Here is a 16,376-nt window from a genome sequence, read left to right on the forward strand (position 1 = left end):
ACAGAAATGTATACGTCGAGAGAAAAATCCTCAGTGCTTTCCTGCCTCCGAAGAAGGGAACGGAAAAAAAGGGAAGGAAGCTTGTCCGAGAGTTGTTAGCGGCAACTCGTTAGCGTCTTAGGCCTGGCCTATGGGCTTCCGCGCGATTCTTTCCTGAAGGAGCTACGCGAGCCTGTGTCATAACAGACGTATTTCAATGCGCACAGGACAAATCTCGCATGGATACAGCTAAGCCACCCGTCATTTCAAACAGGCCTGGAATTGTTCGACTCAGGAATCCCCATAATACCAACTGCTCCACCATCTGCCACACCATCCAACCAGACATCCTCGCTCCAGCTGAGAGGCACGCGCATCCAAGTAGCCGATATCAGCCTCACTCCTGTGGCTTGCTCACCCAATTGACGTCAAGCAACCTGGCTACCGCTCGCCCTGCTCCGCCATTGTTTCTTTGATGCGCAGTGTGAGCATTGTCAACGAAGTACACCTATTTTTCCAACACAATATCTCTTTTGGCATCGATCCAAGTCTGCCTCTGCAGGCTCATGACCTCACTTTCCCTCATCCCTTACTAGCACTCCTTGCATTCCGGACAGCCTTCATCCGGGAGATGAGCCTCGCTCGTTCGTCAAATCCTCACTCTCCCCGACATGACCAGGACCGACAGAGAAATATGCCTTACTCCCACACAAGGACTTGCAAATCATCATAAATTCTACCCTGCTAAGATTCCAGTCTCACACCATCAATTAAGGCACCATATCAGCACGCAAGAGGGAGAGTTTATATACTACGTCTCTCACTACGACATCTGCGTTCTTGACCTTCAAACCCAGCAGAACTCGCTTCTAGCCACCATTCCCTTTGAAGCAAGATGTCTAGCGGCTGATCTCGGATGGGTGGGGGTCGGTGGAGAAGTCAATGGAGATTGTGCTTTTGTCAAGATCGAGAAGGATGAACATGGGCATCCTAAATGCTTCGGCCACGATCTCGTGGTGGATTTACTGGGTGGGGAAATCGTGAATTCCATGAACATACATAACATGATGGGCGAAGGTCAGGCTCCAGACGAACCCGTTGTGCTGATCTCCAACAACGACAAGACTGTCAAGGTCTACTCCTTAGCCCAACGTCAGGTTCTCAACACGTTGGTGCACCCAGTCCCGATGAACTTTTCTGCCATGTCACCGGATTCCACCATACTTGCAGCTGTGGGAGATTCTGACAAAGTCTATTTCTATCGCCGCAAAGTGGATGAGACTTCTGATCCGAACAACGAACTGCCAGGAAAATTCCTCAAGTATGATTGGATCCCTTTCGCCCGTCCAACTGTTCCGACAGGAGATCCTGTTTTCGACGACTATAGTTTTGCCGTTACATTCTCTCCCACTGGGCATTTATGTGCCGCTTCAGCACAAGGCGGGTCGATATCGGTTTTCGATATGAATCAACTGGATCGACATCCTGAGTCCTCCATAATATGCACGTTCCGCTCGTCGAGACCTACGCTGCTTGGATGTGTCAGGGCTATGGCATTCTCACCCGCTCCGTGGGATATATTGGCATGGGCTGAAGACCACGGTAGGGTAGGGCTGGCTGATGTCAGAAGACATTTCATAAGGCGACAAATATTGGAGCTTGATCGTCGGAAAGCTCAGATTATAGAGCTAGAAGACGGCACCCCTGTCGCCTACCGTAACCTCGGTGTCAAAGAAAGATTGAAACAGCAACATGTTGCAAGACTCCGGGCCTTAAGGCGACGATCGAGTAGAGATCAAGACCTAGACATTAGCATGGAAGACACTCCCACCGAAACTGGCAGACAGCGTCATTCTAGACAGGATCTACTCTCATATCATCAGGGGTTAGATCTTGATGCCCGTGAAAGGTCGGTCGTTGAAGCGCTCGAGACCACGATGGATAACGTCGAGCAGAGTAGCCCTCGCCCCTTCAGCATTAACTACACTTCGTCGCCACGCTTGCGATCGTCACTGCTAGCATCGGAGCCTGGAAGGGAATACGGCATGCAATTGCCAGACTCTAACACAAGGCCAACAAGGGCAGGCCATCATCAGCCTCGGAGAAGATCTTCAGTAATTTTGTCAGAGTCAACTGCGGCCGCGGATCTTTATCTCAGTCCCCCTGACGGACAAAGGGCCAGAATCTCGGCCTCGCCAGGACGAATTAGTGATGATGAGGACATCCCAATCATGTCAACTAATGACCTGACACCATCTGCCTCCAGATCTAACAATCAACTAAGGCCATCTCGTATACCACCTTCGGATCCGTGGCACGTGATACAAGCCGCTCTGGAATCCGCAAGAGAGTCCGATGAAGGCAATAGAGCTCAGCTAGCACGCATAGAGGCAGCCTTGGATGATGAACGCCAGTTGGCCCATCAACTGGAACGTCAACTAAGCGAGGAGAGGCAACTTGCCACACTTCTTCGCGAACAGCTTGACTCCCAACAACGCCTCCTCGCTGAAAATTCATCTGAGCTAGATCAACTGCGAGCAGCCGCAGGAGATGCGAATTCTCGAGTCAATGCTTCATTCGAGAGGGTTCTACACCGTCAGCTTGCTAATGAAGAACTCTTTCTTCAACAGAGATCACAGGAGCTCCAAGCAGAGCGGAGACTCGGGACTGATCTTGCACGTCGACTTGAAACAGAAAGAGCTAGGATTCTGACCGGGGAACCACCGCAAGCGGAAAGCTCGAGGGCAAGTAGTCAAGCAGACGATCATGCCAGTTCCGCCCAGACTTCAGCACTACCGACCACAAATGTGCGATCTTCACAGTCTCGTGAGAACCCCGCAAACATTCTCGAAAACTATTCTGAAACTCGGACTCAAAGACGAGCACACGTTGATAACCTGCAACGTCAAGTCCGCCAGGCGGAGACCCGTATTGCACAGGCCACGTCTGACATTCAGACTCTCGAAACTATCGTACGCCGCGAAACTGCTGTCGATGATGCAGTGGGGTCAAGGCCTCGCAGGCGCTACTTCGATGAAAGTCAATCTAGCAGGCCGGTGAGCGGTGCGGGCAACCCTTCGACCAGAGGAGTGGGAACGACACCGCGTTCAGCAACACGACGGCGCCCTTCAATATCCATGGACGATGTTCGTGCCTCGAGGGATGCTCGTGCAGCTCTGGTTGGGCGGGTTAACGATCTCACCGCCTCCACTGCAAATACCGCTCGTATTGTCCAAGATGCAGATCTGCGATTGGCGCGGATGATGTTCATCTCGAGCAATTCTGGTAATCGTGGACTCGATGCCAATGGCAACTGGTTACCAGGTTCCTCCGTCCATCGGCTACTTGCTGGTGGCTCAGCATTGTCTACAGGCAATGTAGGGCCTGGTAGTACAAGTGGAAACACAGCCTCCAGCACGGTCGATGTAGTTAGAGAGATGGGACTCGGGACTGCAGGCATCGGCTTCAGTCCTGACGGTCGATATCTGTAAGTGGGACCCCTCGGAGATCACGCTCCCAATGCGAATGGGCAAGAAAACAGCGAAATGATTGTACTGACGTGTAAATCTTCCAGCTATGCTGGCACCGAGGCAGGCATTTTCGAGTTCCACATCAACCTCCGCGATCGAATGATGTTCCCGGCTTTCGAGATGAGGTGAACGCCCCGCTCCGAGGAGCACTATCGATCAGATCACAAGCTCCAGGCACTACCCATAAACAGCGACCATACACATGATTCTCGAACCGTTTTCCCCATGAAACGCCCTCCTACACAGCAGTCCTGACGAAAATGACGCATGAAGCAAGAAGAATGAGGAGGAACGAACGGTACCAGATATTTGAATGCATGTCGGAAGGAGCGTGGGCGCAGGATTCTACCTGGCCTTTTTTGGCCTTTGTCGACGATTGTTCTGAACATTTCTTGGTCTACGGGTTTGGGGAAAATTGGAGGTGACCTGTATTTTCTATCATGACTTCTACTACCTAGTAACCCACACACAGAGAGAAACGAAGCTTCGATGGTCTACCCTGCGAGCCCAGTGAGGCTTTTCGAAATTGCCATATACGTGTAAGCTCTCATGGGAAACCCATTTCAGATTGCTACATGACGACGCATTCTTTGCTCTTTGCGGGTAGCGTTTTCTTTGATAACGTAGGTTCTTGTCGAGCATTCTTCCCGGATGTACATACAGCGACGCTTACACACGACCACCGAGCAGAGCAGAGCAACCCAGAGGGTGGATCGATCGATTCTACAAAAGACACTTCCAGACACTACCTGTGGGTACGACCACTGTCCTAGCATGCCCGCTCCTGGCCGAGGCCATTTCGAGGCCTCAATGTGCAGCTCGGCCTTGCGTGCGACTCGTACCGCTGGGTTGATCCAAAGAGCATTACGCGAGCATTAGAGGAGGGAATAAGACAGTAGATTTATATATTTTTCCCATTTAAATTACACTCTGGAGGGTAGTAAGTGGGTCGGATTAGAGGGACAAGAGATCTCATACCACGGCAGAGATTCTGGCACCCCCCGTCATCCAGAATCGTCCCCAGACCTCAGACCTCCTGTTTTCTCCAAATGGAAGATGCATGTTTTTGCAAGGGGCTACAAAGACAAAAAAGCCCTTGAACATAAAATAAAATACAAGCTAGTTAGGACTCCAACAACAAGGTGCCCTTCTCGCTCCTCAACTCGTCGAGCGACTTGACTTTGATCTGCATGACGCGCAGCATGGTGTATTTGTGTTTACTGTGGACGACTTTGCGGTGCCTGTTCCTGCGCTTTTTCTTCTCCATCTCCATCATCGGGCCGGTCTCGAGACCCATGACGCGCAGGCGCAGCTCGAAGAGTCGCTCGTCGAGGTAGTTGGGTTCGCCCGTGCGCTTGGTGTCGTATGACTCGGTGCTGCTCAGGCCGGCCTTCAGCGTGTAGTCTCGCGACCCGATGATGCTGGCCCGGTTCAACCGCAGGACGTCGCCTGGATGCACGTCTTTCATGTGGAATGGGAGCCGAAGAATGTCTCCTTCCGTCAGCAGGTACGGGAACCGATGCACGTGTGCGGTGATGTAGTGTGGCTTCTGGGCGTGGAGCTTGGGTAGCAGCTCTTGTAGTGATTTGGACAGGACGAGCGGCCGGGAGGTGCTTTGGGATGATGATTTGCTCATGGTCGTGCTTTGGGATGATTCGGGGTTGGTGGTCGCGGGTGAAGATTCACCGGCTGGTTGCAGAAGGGTCGGCGGAATCTCTAGGTTGGCGTCTTCAAAGTCGACATGCGAGCTCCTTGCTGGCTGGCTGCTGGCTTGATGTAGCTTTGCACGGAAGGGGAGGAGGAAGGTTGGTGGTTGAGACGCCGGTTTTGAAATGTTCAAGGCCCTGTGGACGAGTGACTGCGCTGAAACATGATGCGATCTGGTCTGCGATCGGTGCCGCAGAGTTCTGTGAAGCGTAGCAGGTTAGTGTTCGATCGAGGACTTGGAAATGCCATACTCACTGCCTGGTGACTTGTGATGGGACTCTCGACGGCATTGAGTCAAAGATGCATTTTACCATGCGGCCACAGATGCGACACATCTTGAAGGTAGAATTGGAGCGACTATGGCTTGACAAACAGCTGTAAATAATGCCAGGTGAGTCGGCAAGCGGGAGAGCGATTGTTGGTTGTGCTACCGACACTTCGTCTGTCAACCAGGTCCTGAGTCCTGAGTCCTGACATCCAACTTCGAAGACATTTACCGCAGGCTTGGCGACACGGTTGGGTGGAAAGAAAAGACGGCGTCAGACGCGAGTCAGATGAAGGACCAAAGACTTGGGCACTATTGTCAACTTACTCAGCTCTAGTTGTCAGACACTGATTTAAAATGTGTAGACATTGGGTTCATCCCACGCCTTTTACTGTCGAGACTGGTGAAACTTACGGTCTTGATCCATTTCTACGATATTGATGAGCTCGAGACCCCTTTGGACATACAATTAAGACAGTACTGGCGTAGAATGAACACTAGATGGTGCTTAGCCGTGCTGCAGGTTGCGCCTGGTGGGATTGATATTTGATTGGCCTTGCACCAAAGGCCGGCTAGATCATTTCATAGTAGCCATTTTCCAGCTATTGCTTATCAAAGCCAGTACGGAGTCCGAAATAGTGACAATTGGCAAAACGAGCTGTCCAACTTGACTGAGCTGAACAAGGCCTGCAGATTGAGATTTCCTTCGTCTTGCATACAGCAACGAACCCTGCACATCGGAGTCTCAACTTATCATGGAGGCATTCATGTGTAGTCAATCCTAGTGATGAATGGCAGGCGAGAAGTACCATGAACACCATCGGCATCGGAATAATACCGTTTCAGCCAGGAGGTTTGAGCAGGTGGCTTGTTAGCTGACAACAGTGATGTCGATCTGCCGGCTAGCACTGCACCATGCCCTGCTTGTCTCAAAATTGCATGTCCTGGAGGCCAGTGAATGTGCACAGGTCCATGGACGCAGACGCCTCCAGAATTTGTGAAACAAGGCGAAGAGAAACGACGTGGTAAGCGGGTCTCGCATACTTGGCAGTGGGCATAGAAAGTGCTGTGTGCCTCAGACCCAAGATAACATGTGAAAAGGTTTGGACTCAGGGGCACGGCTCAAGGGTTGCAGGCTTGCAGCCTGGTGCAGGGAGAATGACCAGAGATAGCCAGCCCGCCAGCGACCGCTTATTAGTTGTCCAATCTTATACGAGAGACTGTGTATCCGTAATCAAACGATCAGAATCATGGCACTCAGCATGGTGTGTGGCCAGCCAGGCACAATTTCCTTGTGCGTGGCATCAAGAAAAAGACGGAGTCCCCCTCGGCTCATGATGTGACTGCGGGTACCTTGATCTACGAGTCAGGAACTGGATCTGTCATACAAGACACGAGCCTTGCACTGCACACGACGACAATCCATCAGAGTTTTTTTGGAGGACGTCTGTTGTTGAACGGGCAAGACGTATGTAGCACCCCGTAATTACCTATTGTACGAGTAAGAGTAATTGCCCAAATTGTGGACTCGTGCATAAGTCTTCTGTCTTGGTACTCATAGGTTGGCAGCTCTGGATAAGCGTCTCACCAGATGCAGGCAATCGGGCGCCGAGAAATAGAAGAGGAACCGCCTAGTGCGTCACCGGAACCCACCCAGCGGTTTGGGGCTCCCGGGCCTCTCGTGCCTCCAACGTGAATGTTGAGAATTTGAGACTCCCGGTTAAGCCTCCGATGCCAATAGACGGGCCAGGGCCACCTGCAGCGCCCAAACAGGCGCTACAGTTTAACGGGCCCAGCGGTTCTTAACCGACGCTCGCCCCGATTAAAAAACCCGCAGTGGTGCCTATCGGCGCCTTTCACCCATCTCCATTCGCCCCACTCCGATCCATGCCTCAAGCCACCCCTGGTCCTCTGCGTCCATCAGAAACCCCACCCCAAATCCACATTTGGTCAGTATCCCTACTCCGGACTGCATCTTTTATATTCCCAGCAGCTGTCCCTGAGTGGGCACTGTTCTTCTCCCCGGTTGTATCACTTCCTCTTCATCATGGCGACCCCGGTGAAGGAAATCCCGCGTTTCGAATTCGACGCACCGACTATGCGTTCATCTGATGAGGAGCAAACCGTCATCGGCCAGAATGACCATCTCAACGGCAATGCTCCTGTCGACAGCAAGGCGCTGAAGGAGAGACTGCACGTGGAAGCCCTCAGAGAGTCTTCTCCTACTCGCCACGAGGATCAGCTGCTTTCCCCATCGCGTGGTCGTGAGGAAGCCAACCGTCTCACCGATGAAATCGCCCTGCAGAGAGCAGAACGTCTCGTAACCACTGCTTCGGAAGTTGAAGGCCGCAATTCTACCACTATACATCGCTCGAGATCGAGAGTCCCCGAGCCCATCGACGACTTCGACGCTGCCACCAATCCTCTCCACGAGCGGACTGCCGTCTACAAGCCTCCCGAGAACCCCACCACAAAAGTTGCAAAGTTCTTCAAGTATGTCCACGAGTCAAGTTGGCTCGTTCGATATTTTACCTACATCGTCCCCGTTACCGTAATCCTCCTCACACCAATCCTCATTGGTGCCTTGACTGCCCCGGGTCAGAATGCCAACGTTGGCAGTGTCAAATTGTTATGGTTCGGTGTCTGGCTAGAGATCGTCTGGTTGACCCTCTGGGCTGGTCGTATTGTGGCCAAATGCCTCCCTTGGCCCCTCGGTCTTGTCTCCAGTCTGTTCACAAACAATTCGAAGAAATGGCGCGATTTTGGCAAGCAGCTCGAGGTTCCCCTCACTCTGTTCCTCTGGTGGCTGGCCATCGAGATCTCATTCCTCCCAATCATGTCCAACCGCCGCATCAACGGTGAATCTGGCACGACTTCGTGGATGCGAACCATGAACAAAGTTATTATCGCTGTCTTTGTTGGGACTTCTCTGAATCTCGGCGAAAAGATCATTATTCAACTCATTGCCATATCCTTCCATCTTCGAACCTACGCCGACCGAATCGAGCTCAACAAATTTCAGATTGGGAGCTTGACCAAGCTCTACATCTTTTCCAAAGCCAAGATACATATGGATGATCGTGAATTCAAAGAGAAGGCAAGTGGTCCTCCCTCTGGTGCTCGCACTCCAGCTGCCTACGTCGGAATAGCCAGTCATGCAGTCAACAAGGCCATGGCAAAAGTTGGCGATGTTGCCGGAGCCGTCGCAGGTGACTTTACTGGCCAAGAAGTTGCCAGGAGCGGTTCGCCTGCTCAGGTCATTCTAGAGCTTCTCAGATCGACAGCTGGATCCCAGGTTTTGGCCCGACGACTCTACAGGACTTTTGCGAGAGAGGGAGAGGAAACCGTCTCTTCTGAGGAACTCAAGGTGGCTTTCGACAACAACGACGAGGCCGAAGCGGCATTCAGCATGTTCGATAAGGACATGAATGGCGATATCTCCATGGAAGAACTCGAAGCTGTCTGCGTGGAAATCGGCAGGGAAAGGAAGTCCATCACAGCTTCCTTGAAGGATTTGGACTCCGTCGTCAGCAAACTCGATGATGTCCTCTCGTTTGTGGTATTCATCATCGTCGTCCTAGTCCTGATCTCACTTCTCTCGACATCTGCGGCCGGTGTGCTGACGTCTGCCGGTTCTGCCGTGCTCGCTTTGTCATGGTTGTTCTCCGCAACAGCGCAAGAGTTCCTCCAATCAGTTGTCTTCGTCTTCGTCAAACATCCGTTTGATGTTGGTGATCGAGTATCGATCTATGGTAACACTGGAGCACAGCTGAAGGGTGATGACTACTTTGTCAAAGAGATCGCCTTGCTGTACACCGAATTCAAGAAAATGGAAGGTCAAATCGTTCAGGCGCCTAATTCCTACCTTAATACCTTGTTCATTCTCAACATGCGCCGGTCTGGAGGTTTGGCCGAGGCCGTGCCGATCGTCATTCGCTTTGGAACGACAATCGATCAAATCGATGCTCTAAGGAGTTCGCTACTTGAGTTCGTCCGCGACCAGAAGCGTGAATATCAATCTAACATCCTCACGGAACTCCGGGAAGTAACAGAGGCATATTCATTAACGCTCAACGTGGTCTTCTTTTACAAAACTAATTGGCAGAACGAGTTGGTTCGATTGACGAGGCGGAATAAGTTTATTTCTGCGCTGATGTTAGCCATGCAACAGCACGGCATTGAGGGCCCACGCCGCAATCAAGCAGGCTGGAGAGATGATATTCCTCTACATCTCAATTACCCACCTGGGGCTCTTCCTTCACAAGACCTCCGTACGAGCGACAACGACATTGGAGCTTCAGGTCCTGCCGCTGCTGGAGAAGCTCCTGTGCGTGCAAACCCGTCAATTCTTCGAAGAAGACCCAGCACCGGTCAACTTGGCCGCCCTCGAGCGGAATCAATCTCTTCCATGGCCAAACGGGTCGACTTCTCCCTCGGCATGAGAGACGCCGGTTCAATGGCAGATCCATATGAAGACAGATCACCATCACAAGCACAATACCGCAACGTCATCCGCGAGAGCAACAGAATCGACGAGGAGCGCCGTTCGAGTGAACAAGGAAGAGACTCTGCAGAAGCTGTCCGCGCTTCTGGCCGCTCGGCGTCTCGCCGAGACCGATCGGGGTCTGGTTCTCATCATCACATGAGCAGTGGCTTCATGCGTCGATCGACAGAGCCGTTCAATTCACATCGAAACAGCGTCAGCAGTGTCGGAACGCACCGTAATCGATTCATGGGCTGGACGCGTGGTAATCAGAGCTTGGACCGAGCACGAGATGCCGAAGAAGGCAACCACGGTCCAATTGACGCTAGAACGGGGCAAGTGTCTAGCGAAGCTGTTCGCCTCGACTCTTTCACATCATCTATACCAGAGGAACACGGTGCCGCGTTGGCGCCAGCGGCCTCGCACAGCGAGGATTGGGAGCTGAGAAGGCTTGGCGAGCAAGCATCCTCTGCCAGAAAGGCCCAATAAATAAGCCTGATGTATTATCGCGCAGCTAGGCAAGAGTTATTCTTTTTACAGTGTTATTGGGAACCATCCAAAGTGGCTAGTGCAGCAGCTTCGGAATTATTGGACAATGGGACTTTTATTTGCGATCTCATCGTGGAGATTTGAGGCCATGGAGTTGTGTGATACGATTATAGACGACGAGAATTAGACACAGGGGATCCTGGGGTGGAAAAGCACCACTTTCACAGTGAACTGTGAGACCTGCAAATACCTAGTGTTATTCTACGGGGTTGGATATATTAATGATGAGATGAACCATACGATCCATCAATCAAAGAAGGCCATCTTCTCTATTTTGAGCCCATTAAATGCTATCTCATACAAATTATAAGATATTTTATCCCCTGAGGGGCTCCTCCACAGCGCCTTTGCCCGTGCACCGAATCATCCTCATGGTCTTGGCGCACATCCACTCTGTCTTGCTTCCCAAAGGGTCAATTGTCTTACCTGGTTCGTAACTCAACCTCAGGCATTTACATAATTCTTGTAGCATGCCATCCGCATCCGTCGCTCAGACTTCTCTGAGGAGGATACTCTAGTCGCGCTGCGGTGTTCTGTTCTGTTCACGCAAGAAACTCCGCCTAAAGCTTAAGAAAAACCTATAGGAAACCTGCGCCCCTCCTCCGTGCGACATGAGAGTTTGACCCCACAAGGCTCCGAGCCTGATTGAGGTCCGAGTCCAATCAGGGCTCCTCGTCGATACCACTGGTATGGTAAGTTTGAGGGACAGACACAGGAACAAAGAATATCGAGGCTCGAGGATGCCTGACCGATAGTTTGTTATTTGAAATTGGTCTTTTAGACCTCTCGCGCTCTCTGTTTTCGAGTGGTCGCAACGCACAAATTCGAAGTCCTGGTGATTGATCAATAGGTGGGTTCGCCATTTGCTGTTCTGGTCTTTGTTTCCCTGCTGGAAGGAAATCTGCTGTCTCCAGCAATTCAAGAAGGAGCTTCTTATTGCTCTCTTTTCAAATCTTCAGTGTCCTCTGAAATACTAACAGGCATTTGATCAACCCCCGTTTCTTCTTCACAGTCTACCTAGCATCGCCATTCCTAGTATCAGCACCGCCTTACGTGCCCAAAAAAAGAGAGGATGAGGGGCGGCGATGTTCTCGCCCTGGTATTGGGGCTCGTACTTGCCCTAGGGATTATCATCGGGTACATCTGGTCATTGTTCAAGATGCGGGCGCAGTGTCGCAGCATGTCGCGGCGAGTGAGAATCAGTAATGCCGCACCGTATCGGTACTGCATGCAACAGGCCATTAGAGCAAATGAGGGAGAGGGGAGACGGTGGAGACAGAGAGCGAGTCAGGACAGAACACGACCGCGGGCACGCGAGATCCGGGGCGTTCTTCCTGTCGCTCCTCCTGCCTTAGTCGAAGAACAACAGCAACAGACCGAGCGACCACCCGCGATAATGCCGCCATCAATCACAATAACCCCGCCGGCGCTCGAGTCAGATCCTCCTTCGTATTGTCCGATTACTCGTCCTGAGCGATCGCAACCTCCACCACCACGATACACGCTCGAAGACGAAGAGGCCTACGCCAACGGCCACGTCCAAACAATGCACGAACCAAGAACGTCCCTAGAGGTCCTGCTTCCCGTGCACCTGCGTGCCAGGACATATATGTCGTTGCTTGCGGCCGACGAGGAGGACGCCTATCCTCTGCCTCCCCCGTACGGCTACAGCACTGAAGGCGAGGGGCCGCCGCCAGCCTATGACTATCTCGCACAGGGTGGAAATTGGAACACATCCGAGGAGGAGCAGGGACAGGGCACGGTCGCCACCTCGATCCTTGGGACCATGGTCGGTTGGGTTGGCAGGCGGATAGTACGTACTCGAGGTGCGCAGCAGGAAGAGGCCGTTCTTGCGCGTGGTGGTGATGAGGAGGAAGTGATTCCGTCCGGGTGGAGAGAGACAGCGGCTGCAGCGGCAGGAGGGTCTGGACCATGGCCTTCTGACCCGTAAGTCTTGAGTCGTGCAAGCGAGGGAACTTCGACATCGATTTCGACATGCAACAGTATGGATTGCTCGACTATTCCCATCTTGGTCTCGGCAGATGTTGCGGGTAGAGAGATAGCGCAGCCCTTTGGATAATTTTATGTGTTGCGTCTACTTTGGGTTCCATTCCATTCCAATCCTCATTCAGCTTGATTTTCTATCTTCTTGGTGTGAAATGTGCCCTTTGTGTGAGTAGGGGCAATCCCGTGAGTACACGATCTCGTTCCCCCTCCCAACCCCTTAAGGTACTGGACTGGCTGATGGGTATGCAGCTCCCAACCCGGTTCTCCTTCATCGCCCAACATCTATCACCATAGGACGCAGCCGTACCTACATACCAATTACCTACATAGATGAACATGTCCCAACTAAAATCACGGAACACACCACTCCACCGAAACAACTGCTCCACGCCAAGCATGTAGTCAGACTCTCTTATCAAAACCTCATGTTCGCGCCTCCCCACCTCCGAGACAAGGCTGAAACCTCCTGGCTCAATGTATCAGGTGTACATTCCCATCCAGTCTGGCAAATTGGGCTGGAGTATTGATTCCCGTGCTTGTCGTGTGCTTGTACGAGATCCTGAATGGACTGTTTTCAATTTGCGGAGATTGGAATACAAGAGAAATAAACAGATTTCATTTTGGGTGGATGGTGGGGGAATTGGGTGTTCGGGAAAGTAGTTTATTTTGTATCTAGTTTATTATTGCTTCGGATTCCACACACCTCTCTTGCTCTTGCTCTCGCTCTCAGGGTGCTAGCTTCTTGATCGTCCAATAGTTTCACGTTCATCTGCAGAGAAAAGTCAGGCTTCAACAGAGACTTTTCTTTTGAGACCCCCATTACACCATAGTTCTCAAGTCGCGACTTGTGTCTGTCGCCATTTGCAGCAAACTTGCACAACATGTACTCCCCAGGCACAATTGCATTCTGGACGCTGGAATCGGTCTTGATCTTGATTGCAGTGGCCCAGTGCTGCATAATGTGGCATCTGTACGCACAGCGAAAGAAGCAGCGCATGAACGATGGCTTGAGGAATAGTGTCAGGACTGCCAGCACGACGCTAGATCTGGAAAACAATGGAGGACGGGAAGAAGCTTTGAGTCGGCCGGGGAATGAACAGAGTGGAGACCAGCCAGAGAGAAGGCTTGAGTTGAGTCTGCCATCTGCTTGGAGTGCCAACGCAGAAAGAAGGCCCGGGAGTGGTTATGAAGGTCTTGAAGTGGTATCACAGGAGATGGTTCAGATGAAGGACTTTGCTGTGGCATCCAGTAGACCCCAAGTCCAGCAGTGGTCAGGTGAAAACTGGACTAGCTGTGCCAACGGCACCCCAGATACCAAGCAAGGTCAATCGGCAGTGCCCGAGCAGTTCCACCATCAAGCTCCAGCGCAGCACGAGAGCTCTGGCTTCCTCCGACCATCACCGATAGCAGCATCTCGAAGTCCTTCTCCCGTATCTGCATTCCACATCCCAGATCAATTCCACCTCGGGCGCTCGATGCAGTATGAAGTTCAGAGAACAGAAGGCCCAGTAAGCATACACTCTGGGCATTCCTCTGTAGAGATAGCCTCACCGCCTCCGGTTGTCCATCGGCCACGGGATCATCAAGGTGACCCGCTGCTATTGAGAGCCTTTTCAACATCACTTCAAGCAATCCAAAGTAGTGGTAATGCTGAGGAAGAAAAATCGACGATTCAGGAACTCGAGAGTCCTTTGCAATCAGTGAGTGTCTGTTCGGACCCTCCGCGCACGGGTACTCAGCACCAATATCGAGCGTACAGTCCTCAGCTGAGCATCGAAAACCAGGAGCGAGGCACCCACCATGCCCAATTCCAGCAAGGAAAAGAAAGGCAGTTGGACTCCCTCCAATCGGCACCAATTCATTCCCGTTCCTCGTCTTTACCGACTACCGGAGGGCAGCAAGGAAAAATACCAAGTCGCACAGACGACCAACAACGTAGCCATCGGGCGAGTCCGGGACGATTTAGCCTCAATGCGTTCACCATGGTGAGGGTTGAGTCGCCTAAGGGCACAACGGAGACTGAATGAGGAAGAGTGAAAGTCGCAGCTTCTCAACGGCCAGCATTTGTCCAATTATTGAATTGCGTAATCTAATCATTAATCTCAGGCAATACGGCCTTGCCTTGTGTTGAGTCGTCTTAAGTCTTCGTCAGAGTCAACGAGCACCTGCAGAATTTGGGAAAGCGAGAGGCACTTGCTCTTCACTGTATTGGAAGAGCTCGAGAAGGCGCTGGCTTGGAGCGAGATTGGGCGGTTGTCTCTGTTTTTTTTTAGCTTGGATTCTGCCGCTCGTAATAATCTGTGCCGTAGAGGGAGAGATTTAATTGAACCCAACTTTAAGCAATTTTCAGCAGAAGCGACGATTGTCCTGGACATATTGGTTGATGTAGATCGCTGGGATCATATTCTGGTTACCTCAGCAACGTGTCATTTGCGCGAATATGAGCCGCCATCATGTAACGGGGATCGAGAGAAGATTCTCTGATAGTTGACACAGCCTGTGTAATTCTAATATGGCGTGTACGGCCGACTAAGACCGAAGTGTGGGATGTGAAAGGATCAGCAGGTGCGCTGGTCCATACCTTCTTCACAATCACGGAATGGCTCAAAGAGAATCTTTCAAGCTCTCATGGCTGGCAGGGCCGTCCAGCAACGAATAAGACTCTCGGTGCGCCGACGCATGATGGTGGAATTCGTCCCAAGTGAACAGTTGGGGCTTAAGACTTGTGGTTGCATCCTCATCTCTTGTTGCCAACTGCAGCCCACCGTTCGCGGCTTCTCACACCAACCCCTTCATCCACGGTTGAGCCACTTGTCCCTGTGCTCGCCCATGCTTCGCCCACCTCGCCTATGACCCTTCCTGGCCGGCCGGCAATAACGGACCCTCCAGCCCAAACCGTATTTGCTGGTAGGACGGTTCCATCCAAGATCTTAACGTTGTCCTTGATCATAACCATATTCCCTATGGTGCAATTGGCCCCAATATAGACATTGCTCTTGATCTCTGCCGCTCTCACATGGGTGTTGGGACCGATATAGACATAGTCCGATATTCTAAGCACAAAATAGGTCATGATTTGTTTTGGTTGCCCGCCATTTGGGTCTGCAACCGTGGTTAATCGCGAGGGCGGATGAAGCGTGGCGCCAGGACTAATGAAGACATAACGGCCAAGGTGGATGGAGGTATGCTCTTGGTTTGCAGGCTTCGGATCTGTTGATTGCGCGGGGGACTTTACTTGGGGTGGCCGGACAAGATCACCATGGATGACAACGTCTTGTTGAATCACACATTTCCCTGCCAAAATGATATGCTTGGGACCGAGAATGGCGGCACGGCGACTGATTTTATTTCCCGTTTCCTAGGACAAACAAGTTAGCTATTTCGAGGATCGAAGTCATGAAAAGGGCGGATCTAATCAAACCGTCTCAATATACTCTCCACGGACCGAAGGTTTGGGAGGCATTTTGCCCACATCGGAAAACCGACAAGGCGAGAACTGGTTGACTGGAGTGAAGTTTCGACGCGGATGTGAATCTGATATCAGACCCGTCAACTGCGACATCTGACGCGTGATTATTGTTCCGCTTCCGGATTTTGCACCACGTTCAGGGGATGACGTCAAAATAAACATGGGAAAGCATTGACCCCGCCAGCCTCGAGGGAAGGAACCACTGAGCATTTACAGTATGTGACCGACCTCGACATGATCGCACCTTCTATTCCTCTTCAGAAGCCACATGTGAATTTCCAAACTTATCTGAACATCCTCTCAGCCTGGATTGGGAGTACCCTTGTGACATTCTCAGAGTCAAGATGACTATTGATCGGATGTTTGAGAGGAAGCACATGCTTCCTA

General features: G+C 51.7%; 4 protein-coding genes across 4 annotated transcripts; 2 read left to right on the forward strand and 2 right to left on the reverse strand.

The window, feature by feature from the left end:
• Window positions 1-650: 650 nt before the first annotated feature.
• On the forward strand, window positions 651-3,470 carry A1O9_06344 (uncharacterized protein; the record flags this gene model as incomplete). Its single annotated transcript, XM_013405554.1, has 1 exon — window positions 651-3,470. The coding sequence occupies one exon, from the start codon at window positions 651-653 to the stop codon at window positions 3,468-3,470; it is 2,820 nt and encodes a 939-aa protein (XP_013261008.1).
• Window positions 3,471-4,632: 1,162 nt separating this feature from the next.
• A1O9_06345 (uncharacterized protein) lies at window positions 4,633-5,551 on the reverse strand (the record flags this gene model as incomplete). The annotated part of the gene is made up of 2 exons (XM_013405555.1): window positions 4,633-5,416; window positions 5,472-5,551. 2 exons carry the CDS (start codon window positions 5,549-5,551, stop codon window positions 4,633-4,635), a joined length of 864 nt encoding a protein of 287 aa, XP_013261009.1.
• A 1,977-nt stretch (window positions 5,552-7,528) lies between these two features.
• On the forward strand, window positions 7,529-10,453 carry A1O9_06346 (uncharacterized protein; the record flags this gene model as incomplete). The annotated part of the gene is made up of 1 exon (XM_013405556.1): window positions 7,529-10,453. One exon carries the CDS (start codon window positions 7,529-7,531, stop codon window positions 10,451-10,453), a length of 2,925 nt encoding a protein of 974 aa, XP_013261010.1.
• A 4,804-nt stretch (window positions 10,454-15,257) lies between these two features.
• A1O9_06347 (uncharacterized protein) lies at window positions 15,258-15,983 on the reverse strand (the record flags this gene model as incomplete). The annotated part of the gene is made up of 2 exons (XM_013405557.1): window positions 15,258-15,878; window positions 15,942-15,983. The coding sequence occupies 2 exons, from the start codon at window positions 15,981-15,983 to the stop codon at window positions 15,258-15,260; spliced, it is 663 nt and encodes a 220-aa protein (XP_013261011.1).
• Between the last annotated feature and the right edge of the window lie 393 nt (window positions 15,984-16,376).

The sequence above is a fragment of the Exophiala aquamarina genome (assembly GCF_000709125.1).
Source record: "Exophiala aquamarina CBS 119918 chromosome Unknown aczIA-supercont1.4, whole genome shotgun sequence".
Lineage (NCBI taxonomy): Eukaryota > Fungi > Ascomycota > Eurotiomycetes > Chaetothyriales > Herpotrichiellaceae > Exophiala > Exophiala aquamarina.